At 36.0% G+C, this 23,109-nt stretch overlaps 4 protein-coding genes, 1 long non-coding RNA gene and 1 other non-coding gene across 8 annotated transcripts; 3 read left to right on the top strand and 3 right to left on the bottom strand.

Annotated features, from left to right (window-relative positions):
* Nucleotides 1–277: 277 nt before the first annotated feature.
* LOC111794792 (uncharacterized) lies at nt 278–5,614 on the top strand. Of its 2 annotated transcripts, XM_023676930.2 has the most exons (14): nt 278–535; nt 604–715; nt 1,954–2,066; nt 2,150–2,272; nt 2,370–2,575; nt 2,878–2,953; nt 3,257–3,343; nt 3,417–3,497; nt 3,582–3,614; nt 4,111–4,164; nt 4,236–4,277; nt 4,358–4,436; nt 5,171–5,241; nt 5,329–5,614. In XM_023676930.2, the coding sequence occupies exons 1-14, from the start codon at nt 365–367 to the stop codon at nt 5,395–5,397; spliced, it is 1,317 nt and encodes a 438-aa protein (XP_023532698.2). In that variant the 5' UTR covers nt 278–364; the 3' UTR covers nt 5,398–5,614. The 2 variants fall into 2 exon arrangements, with proteins under 2 accessions (XP_023532698.2, XP_086979883.1); XM_087123757.1 differs by lacking the exon at nt 3,417–3,497.
* Nucleotides 5,615–5,992: 378 nt separating this feature from the next.
* LOC111796267 (U4 spliceosomal RNA) lies at nt 5,993–6,143 on the bottom strand. The gene has a single exon (XR_002815314.2). It is a non-coding gene; the product is annotated as a U4 spliceosomal RNA (small nuclear RNA).
* A 1,038-nt stretch (nt 6,144–7,181) lies between these two features.
* On the top strand, nt 7,182–9,761 carry LOC111794375 (F-box protein SKIP23). Its single transcript, XM_023676346.2, has 2 exons — nt 7,182–8,571; nt 9,331–9,761. Exons 1-2 carry the CDS (start codon nt 7,396–7,398, stop codon nt 9,334–9,336), a joined length of 1,182 nt encoding a protein of 393 aa, XP_023532114.1. The 5' UTR covers nt 7,182–7,395; the 3' UTR covers nt 9,337–9,761.
* An 811-nt stretch (nt 9,762–10,572) lies between these two features.
* Nucleotides 10,573–13,357, bottom strand: LOC111795579 (rop guanine nucleotide exchange factor 1). Its single transcript, XM_023678086.2, has 6 exons — nt 13,245–13,357; nt 12,787–13,139; nt 12,545–12,661; nt 11,922–12,454; nt 11,299–11,652; nt 10,573–11,198 (listed from the first exon to the last, which is right to left on the bottom strand). The coding sequence occupies exons 2-6, from the start codon at nt 13,058–13,060 to the stop codon at nt 10,758–10,760; spliced, it is 1,719 nt and encodes a 572-aa protein (XP_023533854.2). The 5' UTR covers nt 13,061–13,139; nt 13,245–13,357; the 3' UTR covers nt 10,573–10,757.
* Nucleotides 13,358–19,347: 5,990 nt separating this feature from the next.
* On the bottom strand, nt 19,348–22,899 carry LOC111794338 (uncharacterized). Of its 2 annotated transcripts, none has more exons than XR_015420988.1 (3): nt 22,760–22,899; nt 20,346–21,515; nt 19,348–20,143 (listed from the first exon to the last, which is right to left on the bottom strand). It is a non-coding gene; the product is annotated as an uncharacterized LOC111794338 (long non-coding RNA). The 2 variants fall into 2 exon arrangements; XR_002815073.2 differs by having other exon boundaries at nt 21,431–21,515.
* LOC111794337 (protein CYTOSOLIC ABA RECEPTOR KINASE 9) lies at nt 20,508–23,106 on the top strand. The gene is made up of 6 exons (XM_023676292.2): nt 20,508–20,720; nt 20,818–20,927; nt 21,010–21,769; nt 22,412–22,645; nt 22,762–22,908; nt 22,999–23,106. Exons 1-6 carry the CDS (start codon nt 20,508–20,510, stop codon nt 23,056–23,058), a joined length of 1,524 nt encoding a protein of 507 aa, XP_023532060.2. The 3' UTR covers nt 23,059–23,106.
* Nucleotides 23,107–23,109: the final 3 nt, after the last annotated feature.

Genomic DNA, 23,109 nt, shown 5'->3' with positions numbered 1-23,109 from the left:
ATCATAAACCGTTCAAAGTGTTCAAATGACCTGAGAACTCGACTAACTCAGACTAATCAATCTAAATTGTGATTGTTGGAGGTCGTTGTCATTGCTGTCATTATTGTAGCGAATGTTGGAGGTAGATGTCATTATTTTTTTCGAGTGTTACGATAGTTGGAAAAATAATTTTAAAATAATTATAATCACCACATGAGAAAATAATTTTTTTTTTTTTTTTTTCAAAAAGGAAAGGACCATATAATTATTAAATAGGAAAAGATAAGGTAAACAAAAACCCCAGCCCCACTCCTGCTCCTACTCCACTTTCCTCTCTGTTTCTTCTTCATTATCAAGAGCTCCGGAAAGAACCAGAGAATCGGAGATGGAGGAGGTAATAAGCCAACTCCGCCACCTGTTGGCGACGGTGCTTCTCGCCGGATTCAGCTACGCCGTGGTTATTCCGACCATAGTGGACGTAACCACCGACGCTCTGTGTCTCGGCCACCAAGACCAGTGTCCCCTCGTCTTCTACCTCACCGGCTTCCAAGACGCAGTGAGTCTATAATTGCATTTAATTTTTTGCGCATTTTTCTTTTAAATAACAGGAAAAAAAAAATACAGATAATTGGATTTGGAGCAATGATCATGACGCCATGGATTGGGAGCTTATCCGATAAATACGGAAGGAAAAATCTGCTAACACTTCCCATCCTTCTCTCTGCCATTCCAATAGGTACTCGACCTCTCTCGTTTTATTATTATTATTTTTTCGATTTGGGTCGGGTTGAATTTTTAAAAAATAAAAAAATTGAGTCAGTTCGTGGGGTTGACTTTTTTAAGTCGAGTCAACCCAACCAACTCAAAAATAAAGTTACAACTCTATCATACAACAGATAGATTGATGTTAATGAGTGGTCGACCTAATGTTTGCACAACATTATTGAAAAATAATTCAGAATTTTTTCTTTTTCTTTTTTTTTTTTTATTGAGAGGAATTTTTTAATTTAAAATTTGGGCTCGTTCGTGGGTTGACATTTTTTAGGTTAAGTCAACTCAACTAGCTCGAAAGTTATCATTCTATACTTCGTAATTAAATTAATGTTAATGTGTTGAATGGTAAATATTTGATATTTTAATTTTATGAGATTTTAATTATTTCTCTAATAAAATTATTGGTAGGAAATAGTTTATTTTCAATTTATTTTGAAAATAAAATAACTGAAAACCACAGATATAGAGATAAATATATATATAAAAAATTAATATGACAAATAAATTCCGACAAATGGTCAAATAAAATTAGGTTTTAATTTTTTTAGTTATAAATTTATTATGATAAATTAAGTTTCAAGCTAATTATAGAGGAATAAATTATCTAAAAGGTGATTTATTTTAATATTAGAGAGAATATTCTAATAGATGATTTTTTTTAATATTAATTTTAAAAAAATTAAAATAAAAAACAAAATAGTAATTAAATATGATCATTTCAATTTGGATAATTTAATAAAATTTAAAACCAGTCTTCGTTAATTTATTGTTAATATCTTTTTTATAAGTTTTTATTTAAATAATTAATAACTATGTCCACTTTCAACATAAAATTGATATTTTATTTTTTAATATTTAAATAGAATAAAAGTTTTGAATTAAATTATGTTTAGATGTCAAAGTCATTAATTCGGCCCAATACGAGGTGAAAGACATATATATATATATATATATATATATATATTGACAAATTTTCATAATTATTAGAAGACAAAATTTAATGAATTAATAAATTTTAATTTTGAAATTTATCCTACTCCAACTTTTAAATATTAATTTAATTAAATTAATTAATTATTTTAACTTAAAGTTTTAAAATATATAATTTAATTATTTTGTTAAAAAATGTTATTTAAAAGTAAAATAAAAAATTATTATTTATAATTATTTTGAATCTTATAAACTCATTTGTTTCTTTAGCGATATTGGCATTTGGAAGAAGTAAGAGTTTCTTCTACGCATACTATGTGGTGAGGACTTTTACCGCCGCGCTCACCGGCGGCACCTTAAGCTCCCTCGCTCTCGCTTACGCGGTACTTGAATCTCCGTCTCCGCCAGATCTTCCATAGCAAGAATGTGACTGAAATCGAAACTCTCCTCGCTTTTTTCTTCTCAGGCTGACAAAGTTCTAGTGGATCAGCGATTATCTGCATTCGGAATCGTATCGGCAGTTTTTTCTGGCTCTTACTTGTGCGGAAACTTGGCGGCTCGATTCCTTTCAATCGACTCGATCTTTCAGGTTCTTCGTTCGATTAGGTTTCGTTTTAGATCGTTTGATTTGAATTTGAGTTCTGATTTAGTGTTTTTGGTTATGGATTTGGCTGTTTTGTAATTAGGTCGCTGTTTGCGCGTCGTTGTTTACGATTGCGTATGTGAGGATTTTTCTAGAAGAAAGTGTTTCGAATAAAATGGATCTGTTGTCTCGGCCGATTTTGAAGACGGAGGAAGACTGCGACGGTGCCGATAATGTTCCTCGATTGCCTCCGTCTACGGCCAAAACAATCCCCTCCTTCAAGGAAATCACTTCGTTGCTTGGAAGAAGGTAATTAATTCTCAATTTTTATTTTTTTGTGGATTTAAGTAATTTAATTTTGAATTTTATTTCTCATTTATTTTGGCGGGAATAAAAAATATATATATATTTTCAATCCTAATAAAAATTATTTAAAAAAAATTCTAAATGAATAATCCTAAATTTACTTTAAAAATATTCTATAAATTATAATATAATTAAAATGTTTAATACTGCGTAAATAATTTTACGTTTCTGTTGTCGTTTTACTCCTCGTTGTTATCTACTTACATTAATCTCGCCATATTTTAAGTGTTGTGTCGTGTTTTTAGCTCAACATTTTCACGAACGTTAGCAGTCTGTTTCTTCAACAGCATAACTTTGGGTTGGACACAAGCATCGATATTGGTACACTTTCTTTCTCCCAACTTTTACAACTAATACAACATTAAATGTTACATATTTTAGACAACCTAGGAAGCTTATGTCTAGATAAAATGTGAGTTTGTTTATCTCAATTTACCGAGTTCAAAATGTCTTTGATTACATAAGCTCAATCCTCCGATTATGATACCATCTGGTTTTTTGAAAACTGAGTCTATAAATCCTTTTTTTGTCGGTGAGTTTTCAAATTTTTTCTTAAAAAATGAAACGTGAATCATACGTTTTCCTAATAGTTTTGTTAAATTGAATTATGATAAATTGGTGTAGTACTACTTCAAGGCTCGTTTTCTCTCCAACAAAGATCAATTTGCTAGCTTATTGATACTCATTGGGGCTTTTGGAGCTATTTCGCAGGTACGTTTTTTTTAACGTCAAATTATAAGTTTAGCCTCTAAATAATGGAGCTCTGTCTGTAACTACTTTGCAGTCGATTGTGGCATCGTCTTTATCAGCTGTGATCGGGGATAAAAACTTGCTTTCAGTCGCTCTCTTTGCCACCTTTATAAATGTATATAGACTATTATATTTGCTTAATACGTTTATCTAAAACTTCCTAATTTTAGTCATCTGACCATTTTGCCCTTTCATGCAGTTGTTAATCTTAAGCATTGCTTGGTCATTTTGGGTAATTCCTCCCCCATTTCTATTGAAAGTATATTATAAACGAGGTGTTTCTAACCTAATCTTAAACTTTTAAGGTCGTACCTATTATTTAAGGATCGTATGACATCTTATCTTAAGCAAGTTTCGTGGCACGTTAGTTGGTCGAGAGAAAATTATTTGTTGTATGACCCTGTGAATAATTTCTTGTGGAGGAGAGGATTCAAATCTCGAGTATATTTGTGAGATCTCACATTAGGAACGAAATATTCCTCAAGGGTGTAGAAACCTCTCCCTAACCGATGTATTTTAAAATCGTGAGGCTAATGACAATAACGCGCAAAAGTGGACAATATTGTTGAGAATTATTGGGAGTGAGTCCCACATTGATTAATTTAGTGGAAGATCATGGGTTTATAAGTAGAGAATACTATCTTCATTAAGCCATGAGAGGTTATGCTCAAAGTGGACAATATCATACGATTGTGGAGAGTCGGATATAACATTTTAATTGAATGCAGGTTGTTTATGCTTCATCTACACTTTTTCTCCTAGCTTGGTGCGTAATGCCGGCAGTAAGTTCAATATAGTTTGGTATATATTTCAGTTATAAATATTGGGTTTTGAATGTATAGTTGTTAAACAGGCATGCAGTATTGCATCAAAGCAGGTTGAGGCTGAAGAACAGGTAAGTAAATGCTTCATTAAACAATACATTTCTTATTTCAACAAACTTTGATCTAAAATACTTAATGTTTCCATCATTAGGGAAAAGCTCAAGGTTGCATTTTTAGCATTCAAAGCTTTGCTTACGCCATATCTCCGTTAGTTTTCAACCCTTTAACAGGTACATACTCTGAATGTTTGATTAATCCACCACACCTAGATGGTGTGAAAGTTATCTTATTTCTAATCAAATAAATTACAATGATATGGAAATAGTAATAAATGAAAAATTCATACCTATGGTAATAAGGCAAATATTAGATATTTGCCTTATAATAAAATATCAAATATAATATATATTTTAAAATTTTAAAAATGCTCGGTTTCGATTATACTTAAACTTAAAAAAAAAAAAAAAAATAGTTCACGGTTATTAATTTGCTTCAAAAATACACTTACGTTTTATTAATACTCTTTAAATTTTTTTAAAAAGTTAAGAAATACTCAAAAAAATTTAGCATCAATATATGGACGAAATTTGTCTATCTACATTCTCTAAATCGTCTCCCTTTCTAATTTCAAAGATACTAATGGTAAAAAAGTTTTTTTTTTTTTTTTTTTTTTTTTTTTTTTTTTTTTGATAATTTAAGTATATTAATATTATTTTTGAAAGTTTGTGTTGGATGATGGAAGTCCCACATCGGTTAATTTAGGGAATGATCATGGGTTTATAAGCGAGGAATACTAACTCTATTGGTCTGAGGCCTTTTGGGAAAGCCCAAAGCAAAGCCATGAGAGTCGTGTTCGTTTTTTATTTGAAACGGGCGATAATGGATTTTGATATATATTTTTTTAATAAAGTGTAAAGATAATGGATATACTGCAACAGTTTACTGACTCACTCAATTTTGTCAGCTCTTTTCTTATCCAAGAATGCTCCATTTCAGTTTCCTGGGTTCACTTTGTTGTGCCTCGGATTTTTTACAGTAAGATAAAATAAAATTTCACTTCAAAGTTGTGCAATTTATTACTATGCTTTTTACTTGAAATTCTCTTCATGCATTATTTTACAGTTGGTGGCCTTTGTATTGAGCCTTACAATCAAAGAAAACCCATCCATTTCAAGTGAACAAGATCCTTAATGATACCCTCTCCAAACAATCATCCATTTGGTCTTACACTACAATGGTACGACGTTTATGTCTGATTTTTTTTTTTTTTTTTTTTTTTTTTTTTTTTTTTTAATGTAAATTATTTTATTAAGGCTATAGAAGGAATCCTAGCTTGTATGCTCGATTGTTTGTACGATCGGTAGGTAGATATATTCATAAATTAGAGGGTTCGATATCATTAATGTCTTCAACATCTTTTATAAATATCATAAAATGTGAATCATTTTTATAATTTATTTATTTACCGAAATATTGGTTAATATAGATATTGTGTAAGACGTGAACATAGTCGAAGTGGTCGAGTTAACTTACAAAAAGATACAAGATACAAGATACACGAACATAAATTGCATTTATCTGAAATTATTTAATAGAAAATCTTTGTTTTACTTAATTATTTTTCTTATTTTTAAATACTAAATATATATACACATGTATTTTATATGTATATTAGTGAGATTTTTATGTAAAAAAAATATAATTTTGTTATATAAGATACTTTCCTATGGTCGTTCGGTAAACAAGCCCCAAGAAAACAATAAAATTTAGGAGTGGATAATTGTAGGGCTTTACCCCGAAGGGTGCCCTTCCAGAAATTCTCGAAGGCCTGAGACAAACCCAGGCCTAAGAGGGGGTTTGGAAATAGTTTTCAACCAGCAATTGACGCGCCTCGGTTAGAACCTCACTAGCTGCGTCATTGCCCCAAGCGCAAAGATGCTTGGCACACTAGCCCACGGTTTCCCTTTATAGTCATAATGGGCCTTTTCATCTTCCAATCTTCCGATGTGGGACTCTCCAAAAATGCAAAATAATAATAATAATAAATAAATAAATACGTTTTTTTAATAATAATTTATAAGTGTCTAAATTAATGGCCGTAAAATGAAGAAAATGAAGTATTACTTAGTCAAATCAAAATTAGGATTAGGTTTTTTTAATTAAAAATTTCATTAGCAACATAGGTTTAAAAGAAATATATAACTTATGATTGGCATTCAAGCTTTATTCTCTCACGATTGAGTCTGTCTACCATCGTTCGTGTCTTTATCGACTCTGTCTTGTAATAACTCAAGCCTACTCCACCAACAGATATTGTCTACTTTGGCCTATTATGTATCGCTGTTAGCCTCACGGTTTTAAAATGCGTATGTTAGAGAAGTTTCCACACCTTCGTAAGAAATGTTTTGTTCTCCTCTCCGACCGTTGTGGGATCTCATAATCTATCCCCTTTAGACCCAGCATCCTCGCCGGCATGCTGCTCGGTGTCTGACTCTAATACCATTTGTAATGGCTCAAGCCCACCGCTAGCAAATATTGTCTACTTTTGTCCGTTACGTATCACCATCAGTCTCACGATTTTAAAACACGTTTCTTAGGGAGAGATTTCCACACCCTCATAAGGAATACTTCGTTCCCTCTCCAAACAGTGGGTTTCGGCTGTTACATGTCTATCATCATCAGCTCCTCCGATCGTCCTAGTCACACTCGTCAAGTCTCATGTTTTTAGCCTCCTCACACAGTGGCGAATATCATAACTTCTCTGATTACCCGATCGTTATTCTTTCTCCGTGATCCTAGCCTCCAATAGTCTCGACACACAATATTCAAACTGAACTGTACAAATGGACATAAAATGGTTATCTCGTAAGCCTTGTTTAGTAATCTTACATAGTCTATCATAATCGCTCGTCTTATTCATACAATTTATCGCCCGTTATAGCTTTACTTATTTCGATCATAATAATTCATGACCTACAAGATAACCCTAAATCCCCCAAATCTGTTGATTAAGCCATAAAGTCATAGTAATAGAAATTTCATGCTTCCAATCATGACCATCCCGCCCAATGCCATCGATCGGCAACCGATCGTCAGAAACCTATAAAATGGGATTTCATCACGCACACTGTAAGTGTTTCTTCATTACCAATTTTCGTTCTCACCTTCCAGATTTTAATCAAATCATCCATGGCGGATTGGTCTCTTCTCCCCAAGGATCTCCTCTATCTCATTGCCCAATGTTTCGCAACTCCTTTCGACGCGATGCGTTTTCGATCGGTCTGTTCCTCCTGGAGATCCGTCGTCTCCCCCAGACGCCATAGATCACCAGGTCGATTCCCATTTCTTCCAAATCACGGCATTTCAGACACTACGTGGGGTTTCTATCTCACTAAGCGCTCCGTATTTCGTATTGGATCTCCTATGGATCGATCAACGGCGCATTCAAACGACTGGTTGATCAAGGTCGAAGAAGATGTGTACGGAAGGAATAAGCTAGCAAATCCGCTGTCTAAGTCTAGCTACACTCCATTGCCGAAAAATTTCCCCAAGGTATTGGACTTGTTGATTTTTCCGGCTTTTGAACTCTGTCAGGAATATGTGTTGCATTACCTTAATTTTTGGCCTGTGAGTAATCGGACTGGCGATGCCAGTGACTTGTATAGGGAGAAGGTCGCTTATAAGTGTTTGAATTACGATGGCAGTGAATTTGTTTTGATTACTATTCATGTTTCTGGAAAATTGGCTATGTTTAAGTCGGGGGATGGGCGGTGGAGTATGATCCCTCACTCTGTGTTGCCTTATGATGATGTGATGCTGTTTAAAGGGGAGTTCTATGCGGTTGATAATTCTGGGGCCACCTTCCTGGTGGAATCTCAAGATAAAATCACTTTGGTGGCTGAACCTGTATTTGGTGGTGACAAGAAGATTTTGGTGGAATCCAATGGTGAGCTGTTCTTGGTCGATATGTACTTAACCATAGACTCCAAAGAGAATTTTGTTTTGGATGATGAAAATCCTGAAAGTATTCTACATGAAAAAACAGTTGGGTTTAAGGTTTTCAAGCTGAGAGATGATGGAAGTAAGAAGTGGATTGTGGTCCGTGACTTGGGTGACACGATACTGTTCTTGGGTGAAAATTGCTCTTTTTCTGCATCAGCTTCAGGATTATCTCGTTGTAAAGGAAATTGCATAGTCTTTATTGACGGTTTCCCCTGTCCCTTTGAGGAAGACGATGGTGAGTTTAAGGGTAGTGACATTTCTATATTTTACTTGGAGGATGGAAGCATATCGCCTTTATCTCGCCACGCTGAGTATTCATTGTTGTTCTGGCCACCCCCATCTTGGATCACATCCATGTCAGGAGTAAGTATCGTTCAATCTCAAGCTTCATTGCGTTTTTCCATCCTGTTTCAGTTTAGTAAATCTCTTCTTTTTTTCACTTTCCCACTGAAACATTGCATCCTGCATAATGATTTTTGTTGGGTGAATAAGCTAGTAGCTTGGTTCCCCTCTCCCATCGATGTGGGATCTCACAATCCATTCCTCCTTAGGGGTCCAGCGTTCTCGCTGGCACACCGCTCGGTGTCTAGCTCTGATATCATTTGTCACAGCCCAAGCCCATTGCTAGTAGATATTGTCCGCTTTGGCCTGTTATGTACCGCCGTCAGCCTCGTGGTTTTAAAACACGTCTACTAGGAAGAGGTTTCACATCTGATAAGGAATGCTTTGTTCCCCTCTCTAACCAACGTGGGATCTCACACTTCATCAACCAAATTGTTTCATGGGAACTAAGCATTATTGTATTCAAAATATGTTACCAAAATAGACGTGAAAGTCTGACCTCTTCCCTCGAAAAATAGTGGTGGGAGATTTTGCACCTTTTCTTCTGCTTTTAGAATTCATCTCAGTAGCAAAAGGGAAAACGGAAGTAGCTGTGCAGTTATCAGAAGAGCTCTTGCCTTTGAAAATGGATGCTTCATGTAGACTCTCTTAGGATCAGATATGAGAAATCAATTTCTTGTTCTTTTAGCTAAAACGTGATAAACCAATTTCAATGTAATTGCATATTGATATTGGGTACCCAAACAAGTAACGATTCTTGCCTATCTAATGTGTTGTCAGATTTAGCAGCAGTGGCCTACAATCCTGCAGTCTGTTCAATCTGTGTCATGGTTGTCATACTTCATTCCATCTTTCATCTGAAGGTGAAACCTGAAATTTACACGGGAGTTTACAGGTAAGCTGTTCATAAATAAAGTGTTTACTTCATTGATTTGAATACAGTTACTTTGGAGTTCGTTGCTACTGCTTTTGCTAACCTTCCATGGATGTGGATAGAGGATCTTGATGATGAGCCTGTAAATTCCTTTTCCTTGCATTAGATAAATTGAATCTTGTAATTGAGCCTAATTTTATACTTGTAATTGAGCCTTCCTCCATCTGATGTGAACTTTGATGATATGTGAACCATTTTCTGAACTCCTTTGGTGTCAGTGAACCTATCTATTGAAAAAATGGAGATGGAAATGATTTTCATTTCCTATAGTCTGATATCTCACAAGCCACTTTGGTAACCAAACATAATGATAATCTCGTGAAAAGAGCGGTCAATGATATGCACGCAAGTTGACTTGAACATTAACAGATAGCCATAAATTTCATTTATCAATAAGATGTATAATTTACGTGTCGAATGGTTAAAATTTGACCATTGTGATGATTTTTAACGTAAAATAGTATTAAAGTGGTTGTATAACTCGTTGATATTATATTTTGTTCATTGTAATTGAATGTTTTACGAAGTGTTTAACATGTACTACCTTCCTCATGTCTAGAGTACATCGTAATTGAATATTTTTATGCTCAAAGGATGGTAGTACATCGTAATTGAATATTTTTATGCTCAAAGGATGGTAGTACATCGTAATTGAATATTTTTATGCTCAAAGGATGTGGTGGATGGTTCATTGATATGCTAGACAATCGAACAAAATCATATATGATCTGAGTTTCTTCGAGCTCACTTTGTTATATGAATGGATTCTCTATACAAAAGCCTTGATACTCCAAAGAAAAACAATGAAATGAGAGTGAGAGTTGTGAATAGAGTTGAGCAAAAAACAGGCCAAGAACAGACTAGAAATTGGAATGTGGGCTGGAGGAGTTTGCAATGATTTCCAAGGGCAACTCCAAAAGCTTCACAAGAGAACAATTATGATCATCTTGCTTCTAAAGACAGCCATCCCTAATAGTTTATAGTGGGAAGAAGAAGAAAAAGAAGAAGAAGAAAGCCATTCTAATCCCAAAAATATTCCTCTAGGACTCTGTCAATCGCCTCGTGCTTGTTCCTAAGGCTGAAAAAGCTGACACCAAATTCACTTTTTTGGACACATTGCAAATAATTACATTAGAGCATATAAGAAATGTATAGCAAAAATTCTCTCTCCTTCTAAGACTGTCTCTTCTACATTTCTAATGGCCAAGTAATTTACAGTAGGGTATGCAGAGTTTCTTGTTTAGATATCATAATGGACCACTGTCAAACATTATCAGTCTCGTTCTGGAGTGACTCCAGAAATTCTTCTACCACTGAGGTTCCCAGCATATGACCAAATTTTCTCATTACCAGCAGCTTGGCTGTGTTTGTCAGGTCTTAGAACATCTGGTGTTTCTTTGACGTTGCTTCTTTTTACAGTTGGGGATGGGGAGAGTCTTTCTGGGCTTCCTTCAATGGGAGTAGAGGAGCAGAAAGTTGGAGTTCCAAATGGAGAAGCAAATGGGCTGTGGTGGATTGAGAAGGGGCTGGGAGACATACGTTTCTGGATTGGAAGGCCACCCAACCCTCTGTTGAAAAGGGAGATTGACTCTGCTTCGACACATTGCTTGATTGCGTCGTCGACGTATAGAACATCGTCGATACGGGCCATGATGTTGAAAGCCAAACTCTCCATCACCCTTGAGTAGCTTTCGAGAATTGACTGCCCCACATCCTGCAGGGAAGTTTTTGGCATTAGACAAGGCCATTTTCAATGGTTTTAGTATTCCAGAGAGTTGCAGAGAGCTAAACAATAAAGGAATTGAAAGAATTACTTTGTTATATTGGATTTTGGCCATGTCCAATGCTGTCTGTGGTAACCCTGGAAATCTTAGTCTTAGACTTTCAAGCAGTGTCTCTGCTCTCCGGGCCATATTGTGACTTTTCCCAGGGACAGCAACCATACCTTTCACCTTCCCACTCCAAGTTGGTCGTCTTCCCGTGCTGCGGTGACCACTTCTTTTCTGGTCTTTTAGCCTCCAAATATGAACCGATGCCTCAATCCTGTTCGCTATTTCCAGCGTGTGATGCTCCGATGAAAGGTCTAAGCAATCGAGGAGACATTCGGGCGAGAAGTGGTCGGCGGTTATGTAGCGATAAACAATATCTCCCAAGCAAGCTTTTCCACTCTATTCAACATGTGGAGAGAAAAGAAAAGGAAAACTAATCATCATATACTTGTTTCTTAATCAGATGAACAATGGGTATCAGAGGTACATGAAGATCAGATTATTTGATTCTTATAAAACATTGAATCATGCCAATGATGAACAACAACAGGCATCAAGAACTCATTGAACTTTCCCATTTGTGATCAAAAGTTATAAAGAACATCAGGAGCAGATATGAATATATGAAGGGCTAACATAGAAATTCAAGCTGAGTTGCAAACGCTTACCCTGTGCAAAGTTTCCATGTAAGCAGTAGGAACTTCCATTTCTGCAAGAACATTACTATTGATTGCCATGGCTGCTTTGAGTATTTGATTAGTACAATCCCTGCATTGCTGCAGCCTCTTTCTTGCATCTTCAGACAAACCATCTGCAGGAACTTTAGGGCATGGAAGCCACCACTTATCTTCTTGCCTAATCGAAGGCCTCCCACCGGGCAGGAAGTCGTTGTTACAGTCGTTCAAGTCACCAAGAACTATCCCTCGATCAACATACCAAAATTCCGTATGGCAAAACCCATCAAGCATAGCGAGAAGCATCGCATCGAGCTTCTTCAACGCCGGGAGGTTCATATGCAAGTCCGAGCGTGGTTTCGACATCATTACTTCATAAGTACCTCCGCCGGGGAACGGCTGAACCGTAGGAACAAGCTCTACAATGGAATCACAAACACATAGAAGCCATTCCATTTCTCTATGCCACATTGCCCTTTTTTGTGGCGCTAGTGGCTCCAATCTCCATAGTTCACCAAATACAGTAGCTGAAATTGGTATCAGAAATGTTCATAAGCACACTACAGAATGAATACATTGTTACAATTACTTGAAAGAGGATCAAATGGAAGATCTACCAGAGAGATTGGTGATGGCATTTGAGATAGCCAGGGCGGTGCAAACCCCTTTCCCTCCTCCTGACATGTCTTCACCAAGGAGGAGTTTCGCAAATCTCTCCTTCATCATCTCAACTTCTGCACAAAATACAACGAGAGATAAGATTGAGATCTCCAATTAAGAAAATGAGTGAGTTCTGATCTTAATAGTACATTCCTGATCTCATAATGCAGCAGCTAAAAGAGAGACGAAAAAAAATTACCAGATAAATCATCGTCTCGTTTCTTAGCCTTCCCATCCCAAACAAGAACATCCTTCCCTCCGATCACCGGCAAGGAAACCGGCGGCGGAAAGCAAAAATTACCAGAAACAGGATGTGGCGAGGACGCCATAGAACTGGAAGCCCCTTCTCCATCAAACCTCCTGCACGAGAAGCTACTACAACTCTCCGATTCACTCACATCCGCACTCAAACTGTAGCTACCACACCGGTCGCTCAGTTGGTCGGAGCCGTCGTCGGAGGACACACTAGCCATCTCCAAGAGCCACTCTCAGACGCACATTCGTTGATGCAGAACAAAGACGAAGAAAAATGGATGCTGGAATCGTCTGAAACTGAAACAAACAGAGAATAACTTACAGAAGAAACGATAATGGATCGTTAAAAGATAGAAGAAAAAAAAGAACAAAAAGGAATGGAAACTCGTCTGTGGTTCTTACTCCCACTGAACTCTCTCTAGAAAAAAGCCATCGGTGTGATGATGACGATGGAGGAGAGAGAAAGAGAGAGAGAGAGAGAGAGAGAGAGAGAGAGAAGGAAAAGCAAAAGCGACGCCGTTTGGAGCAGCTTTGTCTTTCCGTAACAGTAGGTCTTTGCACCCGACACGCCTCGTTTACTCCTGGCCCCACCGCTATAATTTCAACCATTCCGTTTTTTGCCAGGCTGGACTATTAGCGATGACGTGGATTTTTTTTTTATAAATACCTTTTTAATGCTCGTGATTAGCATTATTTAATTTTCCATATGAAATATTATTTTATTTTATCCACTTCATATTATTCTAAAAAGATTTGGAAAATGCTTCGAAAGGGGTCTAAAAAGATTTGGAAAATGCTTTGAAAGGGGTAGGCTAGCTGTCCATTCCGCCCCTTAGTCTAGACATTTTTGCGTAAGTTGGAGTCGATCTCGTGACTAAGATATTCACACCAAAGGCCACGTAATTAGTTCTCGTGGAGCCTCTTGCGAATCATTAGGTCCATCTGATTGAGATTTTTTCAGTTAGATTATTTTTTAGATTTATTAAAAATACAAAAACTAAATTTGAACGGGTACTGAACTATTTTTATTTATTTTGGTGGATTAATTCTTTTTATATAACTTTTATAATATTATATAAAAAAATATTATTGAAGTTAATAATAACTCATTTCAAGATTTATTGAAACTAGATACTAAATTTAAATAATAATTCAATTAAAGCATGCAAATATAAATGATGTTTCATTTGAATTATAGAAACCGTCAATTACCTCTAAATTGAACGGTATTTATTTAGTTCATGATATTTAAATTTAAACTGTGCCTCTATATATAGTATATGATGTCACAAACATTAAATACAATTTTTTGAATTATATATTCATGGTAATGAAATAAATTTTATTAATCTAAATTTATTTATTTATGTATTTATTTTAAATATCCGTAACGTTGCCGAGTATAACATTAAATTTGGGCGCGCACCCAATTCAATACGCGATTTATTAGAAACGGCAGTTTCCCATCCCATGATCAGCCAATTAATCGGCAATCAAAGCAATTATGGACCGCTGATATTTTGCCGATCCGAGTTCGCATCGCCGTGGAGTGGCGGAGAAACCGCTCCGTTACGAGTTGTAGCATATAATAGACTTCGACCTAGAAAGTCAATCCGCCACTTGTCGAGATCTGAGTCATCCTACGGGAATCAGACGGCTGAAAATGGGCCGTTTTGATTCGTACACACTGTTTATACGTAACGCTGCCGTACTTTTTATAATGTATTTTATTTTATTTTTTAAAATAAGAATTTATAAGAGATTATTAGTGTTTTTAGGCTAATGTTTAATTTAGGTTATAATAATTTAAATTTTATGAGAGGGAGAAAAGGGTAATTTGCCTCCACAACCAACGTTTTATAAAACGAGCTGATATGGCTCCAAATTAGTTCGAGACTCGACCTACAACGACTATCAAATCAAATCATCCGAGTAAGAAATAAAGGTATTGAATGTAACAGTCCAAGCTCACCTTATTATACTATCACAATCCACTCTTGCTTCGGGGCCCAGCGTTCTCGTTGGCACTCATTCCTCTCTCGAATCGATGTGAGATCTAACAATCTACCCCTTTCGAGGCTTAACGTTATTTTTGGCACACGTCTAGTATCTAACTCTGATACCATTTATAACAGCCCAAACCCACAATTAACAGATATCGTCATTTTTTAATATCATCCAATGCTGAATTAGTAAGTGCGTCTACCTCAAGTTGATCTCTACACATGACATTCAATTAACGTTACATGTAGTGAGACATTCATATCCATAACATTGACCTCCCGACTCTCCTTTTAGGTCAAGTCAACGAGCTTGCTAGGGCACGAAGGTGCACTTGTAAGTCTCGTTAGTCACTTCAATTTAGTTAGATTAGCTCAAAGTCCATCTTTTGACATTCGACCATGATATTAGATACTGCCAAGTTGCTCGAGAGGTGGCGATAGACTAACGTGATCTACACACCATCGATCAGCTCCTTGATAATAATTAAAAAAAAATAGGGGGTGACGTGTAGGACCACATGGACAAAAGTGGGGCCCAAAGGCCAGGTCGGATGGTCGGGGAAGATTAATTTTGGAGGCAAGCAGTCTTTGGACCCACAATGTTTTGATTCGTGAGATTAGATCACAGCCGTCCATCTCTGATACCCCAACGTGGTGGGTCCCACTTTCATTCATTGCTCATGCTCTTCGTCTTATCGCTATCCTTCTCTTTTTACCAATTGTTGAATAATTATTATTTTTTTTCATTTCTTTTTTAAATGTTTGATTAAATAATTGTTTATTCATTTTTTATCCAAAGTTATTAAATTTTTATTAATATATCAAATGCTTTATCCAATTTTTCATATTAATAATTCTCTTTATTTTATAAGATGAATTTCTAATGTGATGTAAATAAAATTTTGAAATTTTAATGTTTTTAAAATTTTTGAAAACGTTAAATACACTTATCACAATCGCACTTTGATGGCAGCGGACTTGCGATTGTGTAACACTTACTTCTCAGCAGCAAGCGAGTTAAGCCTATTCGTTCTTGCATCGTCTATGGTCAAACGACGTATGTTTGAGCCTCTGGCCCCGGTTCAAGAAGAAAGTTTTAGAAAACGAGGGCAGAGAGATTTCGAAAGAGAGTTTTGAAAGTAAGATTTGAGAAATTGAAATTGGTGTTGTATGAGAATGTAAGCAAAAGGCAACAACAAAGGCTTACTGCATATAACTATCGGGTACGTAGAAGTTGACAACTAGTCATATTCCCCTAAAGTACATTTTGGGGCATTTTTTCCCAGGCGGGTGTAGACGTGATTCTGGTGAACGGTCATACACCCCTATATTGACCCGATATGAAATGGTAAAGGCCTATCTAAAATGAAAGCATGAAAAAGGGGTTTGGAACGGGCACAATCATAGGCAACACGTCTTGGACAAGCATGACTATGACATCTTCCCCCACTCAATTGGTTGACGTCCCTGTTAACCGACTCGAACAAACAAGACTGGGACATCTGTCATGCAGCCATAAGCAACATGTAAATTATGATAGGTCAATAATTACTTGTCCCAACTATTTAAGTACGAGTGATGTGTTAGGTATGAATTGAGTTAATTTCGTCTAATTAATATTATTTTGAAGTACGCTTTTTTTCGAAAAATATTTATTAAACTTTGAAACATCAATAAATTATATGTTTGGTTAAATATATTTGAACACTACATGCCCTAGGTAAACGTAGATCAATCAATCAACAAAACTATCTCTCTACTCAAGCCTCGAGTCATGAAAGATGTTGACCCTCATCCTCCTTCGCTCGTGGAAGGAAGTGGGATAGGGACAAAGAAGTCTTTCTTGTCTCCGTCTCTGTCCTCGTCCTCGTTTCCACCTCCTATTTTGTAACAGCCCAGACCTACGTCTAGTAGATATTGTCATTTTTGGGTTTTCTCTTACGGGCTTCCTCTCATGGCTTTAAAACGCGTCTGCTAGGGAAAGGTTTTTATACCTTTACAAAGGGTGTTTCGTTCTCCTCCCCAACCAATGTGGGATATCACATATTTCATTCATCGTCCCTGCGAAACTCCTCTCCTATCCCCGTTTAGTTAATAGAAAAGAATCTCTCTCCGCTCTCCAAGGGTGTTACCATCGAAAAGAAAATTAGAGTACTGACTCTTAAGTGAAAGATTATTATACCAGAACCACTAAGATGGCAGAAAAACAAACTACCGAGAGAATAACTTCCGCCTCGATAATTACCTGTCGAGAGAGAAGAACTCATCTTTGACGATATTTTATTCATTCTTCTCTTCGCCATTTGAAGTACTACTGTCGTCTTCCCTTTCGACGCTTAGCCAGAATACACCATAGGTTTAATCAAATAAGACGTGGGCTCCTCGCTACTGCTCAAAGTAAGTAGATAGTCAATTCCGTGCAAGCTTACCGATCGGTTTCTTTTATCCCATTACAAAAATATTAAAAAAAAAAAAAAATCATTTTTAGGGCAAGTCTTCAACTTGATTATTTTCTTTATTTCGTAGTAATTGCAATTAAGAATAAAAAATATCGGTGATATATTAAATACAAGGATTAGTATTTTAATTAATAAAATAAAGAAGCAAGGTAAAAGAAGAAAGCACGTGCGTCACGTGCGTGTTCTGTTACTGGTCATTGGTCAATGACCAAAATAAATAATTTACCATTTATTATTTGCCTATTCCAAATAAATAAATATATATATATATATATATATATATATATCCCGCTTTAAAAATACCTTTAAATTTTGTATTTTATATAAGAAAATACTCTTAAAATTTTAAATTTTTAATAATATATTTAAATTTTTAAAAAATCTAAATATTATTTTTATGGTTAATATTTTGTTTAACAGTATTTTAAAAATACCTTCGAATTAAAAAAAAAAATCATTAATATTCTTCAATTTTTTTTAAAATTAATTCAAAAATACATTTATGGTTACCCTAACACCTTTTACTTTTATAAAAAAAAAAAAAAATTTAAAATCTTACCCTCAATATATGGAAGAAAGTCATTTATCGATACCTCATATATAAACGTTTTAATTACTTTGAAAACTTTATTAATATTTTTGGAACGTGGTGACAAAAATATTTTTAAATATTAAAAAAAGATAAAACATTTTTGAAGTTTTTTTTAAAATTTTTAAAAATATTGAAAATTCAAATATTTTTCAATTTCAAGTTTATTTTTTAAATAAAATATTATCGGTTTCCATCTAAAACTAACGGTAAAGATATATTTTTTTAATTATTTTTTAAAATTTAAGAATATTTTTTTTTAGATAAAAGTATTCAATTTTTAATTATTTAAAAGGAGGAATAAAGTTTGATTATTATTTTTTATATATAAGTTAAATAGCATTATTGAAGGTGGTATGTTGGGTTTGGTATAATAGAATTTATAGGGACTAACCACTAAAAACATTTTTGACCGTTGAGACCAAAAAGAAAATAATAATAATAATTGAAACCAATGATATGAGCATAGTATAAAATTTTATAGTAATGTAATGTGGGCTGAAATTAATGCATCAAACAAATATTTATGGTTGGAGCATGCAACATTATTTGTCACATTATAATTTCATTCATTATTGTAAATACCACTAACTCTATTAATTGCTTCATATTCCTGTCAAGGGGTATTCTTGGAATTTCTAATTTCAATCCTTGCATTTAATTAATTTAACTTGAATTTCTTCTTTTTTTAAAAAATAAGAAATTTCTTTTTTAGGGCCAATATGAAGCCATTGAAGCCCACTTATGAAATGGGCCAAAAGCCCAATGGAAGCCCAAAAGTTTTCAATTCAAGAGATTCATTTGTTTCTAGTTCATCCATTTTTTTTTTCTTTTCTTTTCTTTTATATTAAATAACCATAATATATATATATATATATATACAATTTCTTGGTCAAAGGTTTCTACTCTAAAACAAAAAATACATTCATCGGAGTCCTTATTAGAACAATCATACGATTCATACTTTTGTCTGTATGTGCAAATATTCTATTGAAAACAAATGGATTTACCAAATAAGAGTATACGGTGAAGCTAATAGATCCTTCGAGTATTATAAGTTTTGACTTATTTCTAAATGGTACAAACAACGAGAAGACTTAGATTCCATAAATATGTTCTTGTTGGTAGCAATGCTTATTACGAGCAAGTGTTTTTCTTACCAATATTGTCTCGCACAATTTCCTTACAGCTTGATGATTTAATTGAAGAATTTTAAGCCATTAATGCTCGTGTGATCGAGTGAACCACTCACTCATTAAAGGATTTGTCGATTCCTTTTCGATGTGAACGCTCTTATTTTGTGACAATGAGGTTGCTGCTCACATTGCATCCAATCCAGTGTTTCGTAAACGTAGAAATATATTGAGTTGGACTGTCATTTTGTATGCAATATAGTGGTGGGCGAACTCATCCGATTCCTACCTAGTTCGGTAGGCTCGTCAAGTGAAACTTAGTTGGATATGTATAAGTAATATTGCTTGAAGATGAATAAAAGCACTTTTGCACATCACTCCCTAAACAGGTGAGGAAATGAATGTGCTATCAATGTAGAGTGATTGTTGGGGGAACCCTTTTAATGGAGGGTGTTGGCTGAATGAGACAATGATGATAATGCCATTACAGAAAGAAAGAAAAAAAAGGCTTAATTACCACTGCCATTGATGCACTGTCTAGATTTGCCTGTCCACTTGGACGATAATGGCTTGTTTATTCTTTTTGGATATTGTCCCTTTTATGTTTCCTCTCCAATCGACGTGAGATTTCACAATCCACCCCCTCTCTCCGGGTCCAACATCCTCACTGGCAAACCGTCGAGATACTGTCTGCTTTGACCAGTTACGTATCGTCGTCAACCTCACGGTTTTCAAACGCGTCTACTAGGGAGAGGTTCCACACCCTTATAAGGAATGTTTTGTTTCCCTCTCCAATCGATGTGGAATTCACAATTGTCAGATGGAGTGGGGAACAAAACATTCCTTAGAAGGGTGTGAAACTCTCTCCTTAGTAGACATGTTTGAAAACCGTGAGTCTAACCGCGATAAGTAACAGACTAAAGCGGACGATATCTCCTAGCGGAAAGCTTGCGCTGTTACAATCGTTTTCTCTCTCTCTCCCTTCCTGTCCAGACAGTTTCATGTCCTTTTGGGGACTCCCACGCACCATGAACAATGGTGTAGCTCGACTGGTGACCGTACTGCTCTATTTTATCATTGCCATCTAGCCAGAAGCTGCTTCCTCCCTCCTTTTTTCCTGTAGCAAATCATCAATGACAGTCACCATAGACAATATCCACCTTGATTAGCTCAAAGAGATCCAGACAGGTGTATAGTTGCCTTATCATTCCATGACCAATAAAAGGAATCAAAACTATGGAGAGATGATATGAAAAAGACAAGATGTGGGGTAAAGGAAGGTGATGTGATGTGAGAAAGACAGAAGAATAGAAGGGTACCCTTCAAGCTGTGATGGAATGGTTCATATGTAATCTACATTTGAAGTCTTTTAATGCTGTAGAGACAAGATCAAACAAAAATCATCAGAGTTGCAACCTAATAAGGTCTAGTGTTCATTCTGCTTAGAATAGGGATCAACTTTCTTCACTATCTTCTCAGAAATGTTGTCACTCATCAAGCCAAAGACTCGGAAGAGGAGGACGATCATCGTCGGTCTAAATTCTGACAATGGAAGCAGAGATATCCTCCTTTGGTTGCTTACGACACTCGTCAATCCGGGAGATTACGTTCTGGCTATTCATGTTCAAGAGCCAAATGATAGTTTCAATCCAAATACTTTCCACATCCATGAAGATATTTGCAAATCCAAGCAGGTATTTATCACCATTATCAGTCTTACTTGAATTACAGAAACTAATAAGCTGGCCTTCTCTATTGGGTTTCAACTGATTAGTTTTTTGGTTTTTTCAGGTCGATTTACAGGTTAAGGTAAGCGAAACCGCTCCTTATATTTCGAACTTAACCCGTCAAGTACGAGAAAGCTACGCCAGTATTTTGGTACTTGGATGTAGCCTTTCAAGGTATTGGATGAAACATATGAACTCTCCCTTTTAACCCTCTTTCCTTCTTCCTCTTAGTTTCTTATAAGGTCCTTTGCTGCAGACCTGATTATTCAGTTTTCAGTACCTGCCTAAAAGGCTTGCCTCCTACTTGCACTCTTATGGTGATGGACAATCTAGGCAAAATTCTATTTCAAAACCAAGGAACTTCGCAACAAGGCTCCGAAAGAGCGGTTTTACGATCTTCACATTCAGGATATCAACAAACTAATATCCGCGACCTACAGAAGAGTTCGACGCTACCCTCTTCTCTACAAGAAAATGAAAGACAGAAAATCTCCAAGAAAGCACAGCCATTTCTCAACTTTGCACCTCATGAACTGTTACCCAGTTCTAAATCACAGCAATATTCAACAAGAATCAAAAGGCAGTTTACATCAGAACAGCTCAACTATGCAACCAACAATTTAGATCCTGCAATGGTGATTGGTGAAGGTGGGCATAGCAAGGTGTATAGAGCTAACCTCGAAGACGGACAAGCAGCAGCAGTGAAAGTTCTAAGCTCGGATTCTCAATCTGACGACGTTGTTCAGGAAGTTGAAATCTTATCTAAGATAAAACATGAGAACATAGTTCAGTTTATTGGATTTTGTAGTGATAAAAACATGCAGGCAATTGTGTACAATTTGCTTAAAGGAAGCCTAAATCAATATCTAAGAAAACTGGAGTGGAAGGAGAGAGTGGGGATTGCAATTGGAGTAGCAAAAGCATTGAATCATCTTCATCATTCTTGCAACCCTCCAATCATCCACAGAGATGTAAAATCTTCAAACATCCTCCTCTTTGGTAACTTCCAACCCCAAGTAAGTCAATCACATTTCTAACCGTTGAGAATTGTTGGGAGGGAGTCTTATGGGCTAATTTAGGGGTTGATCATGAATTTATAAGTAAGGAATAGATCTCCCTTGGTATGAGGCCTTATGGGGAAGCTCAAAGCAAAATCATGAGAGCTTATGCTCAAAGTGGACAATATCATACCATTGTGGAGAGTCGTAATTCCTAACATGGTATCAGTGCCATGCCCTTAACTTAGCCATGTCAATAGAATTCTCAAGTATTGAACTTGCTAGCCTCGGAGATGTAGTCAAAAGTGACTCAAGTGTCGAACAAAAGATGTACTTTGTTCCAGAGCTCCAAAGAAAGGAGTCGAGTCTCGGTTAAGGAGAGGCTGTTCGAGGGCTACGTAGGCCTCAGAGGAGGCTCTATGGTATACTTTGTTCGAGGGAAAAATTGTTGGGAGGGAGTCCCACATTGGCTAATTTAGGAGTAGATCATGGATTTATAAGTAAGGAATAGATCTCCATTGGTACGAGGCCTTTTGGGAAAGCCCAAAGCAAAGCCATGAGAGCTAGACAATATCATACCATTGCTGAGAGTCGTAATTCCTAACACTAACCGTCTACATTTTCAAAATCACTGCTTAAATTTGGTGTTTCCATTCATAGTTAGCAGATTTTGGGGAAGCAACACAGCTCAAACAGTCTCAAAACGAACAATCCAACACAAAGCCATGCAAGATCGTTGGAACATTTGGATACTTAGCTCCAGAGTACATCATGTATGGAAAAATCGACGAGAAAATAGATATCTACTCCTATGGAGTTGTTCTTCTAGAACTCATCACAGGCAAAGAAGCGATTCAAACAAATCAGAACAGCCATGGAAGCTTGGTACTCTGGGTAATAACGAACAACAATAATTTCTACTGCAAATTACTCAATGCGATGAACAAAAAAAAAAAAAAAAAAAAAAAACACAGATCAATCAAATTCATGTTCGTCTCATTCACTTACAGGCAAGACCTCTACTCAGTTGCGGCCAAGGAAATCAACTAATTGACCCGAATTTGAAGAACTACAACAAGGAAGAAATGGAGGCAATGTTGATGGCGGCACGCCTCTGCCTGCTGGATTCTTCTTCGAGAAGGCCAACGATGAAAACGGTAAAATTTCTGATTTCATCGGGGGATTCGATCAATGAGGTATTGTGCTTAGATTGATTTGAATGGAGTTGTTGCTTGTTTGTTCGGTAGATATTGAGGCTGTTTGAAGAACAAGGGTACCTGTTTAAGATGCAGAAGGTACAGAGATGAGCTCTTTAATGGCGGAATTACAAAGGAAGAAGGCCGATTTATGGAAAACAT

Source organism: Cucurbita pepo, chromosome 5 (genome assembly GCF_057944985.1).
Source record: "Cucurbita pepo subsp. pepo isolate OVF chromosome 5, ASM5794498v1, whole genome shotgun sequence".
Classification (NCBI taxonomy): Eukaryota; Viridiplantae; Streptophyta; class Magnoliopsida; order Cucurbitales; family Cucurbitaceae; genus Cucurbita; species Cucurbita pepo.
This window is presented reverse-complemented; position numbering and strand designations above follow the sequence as displayed.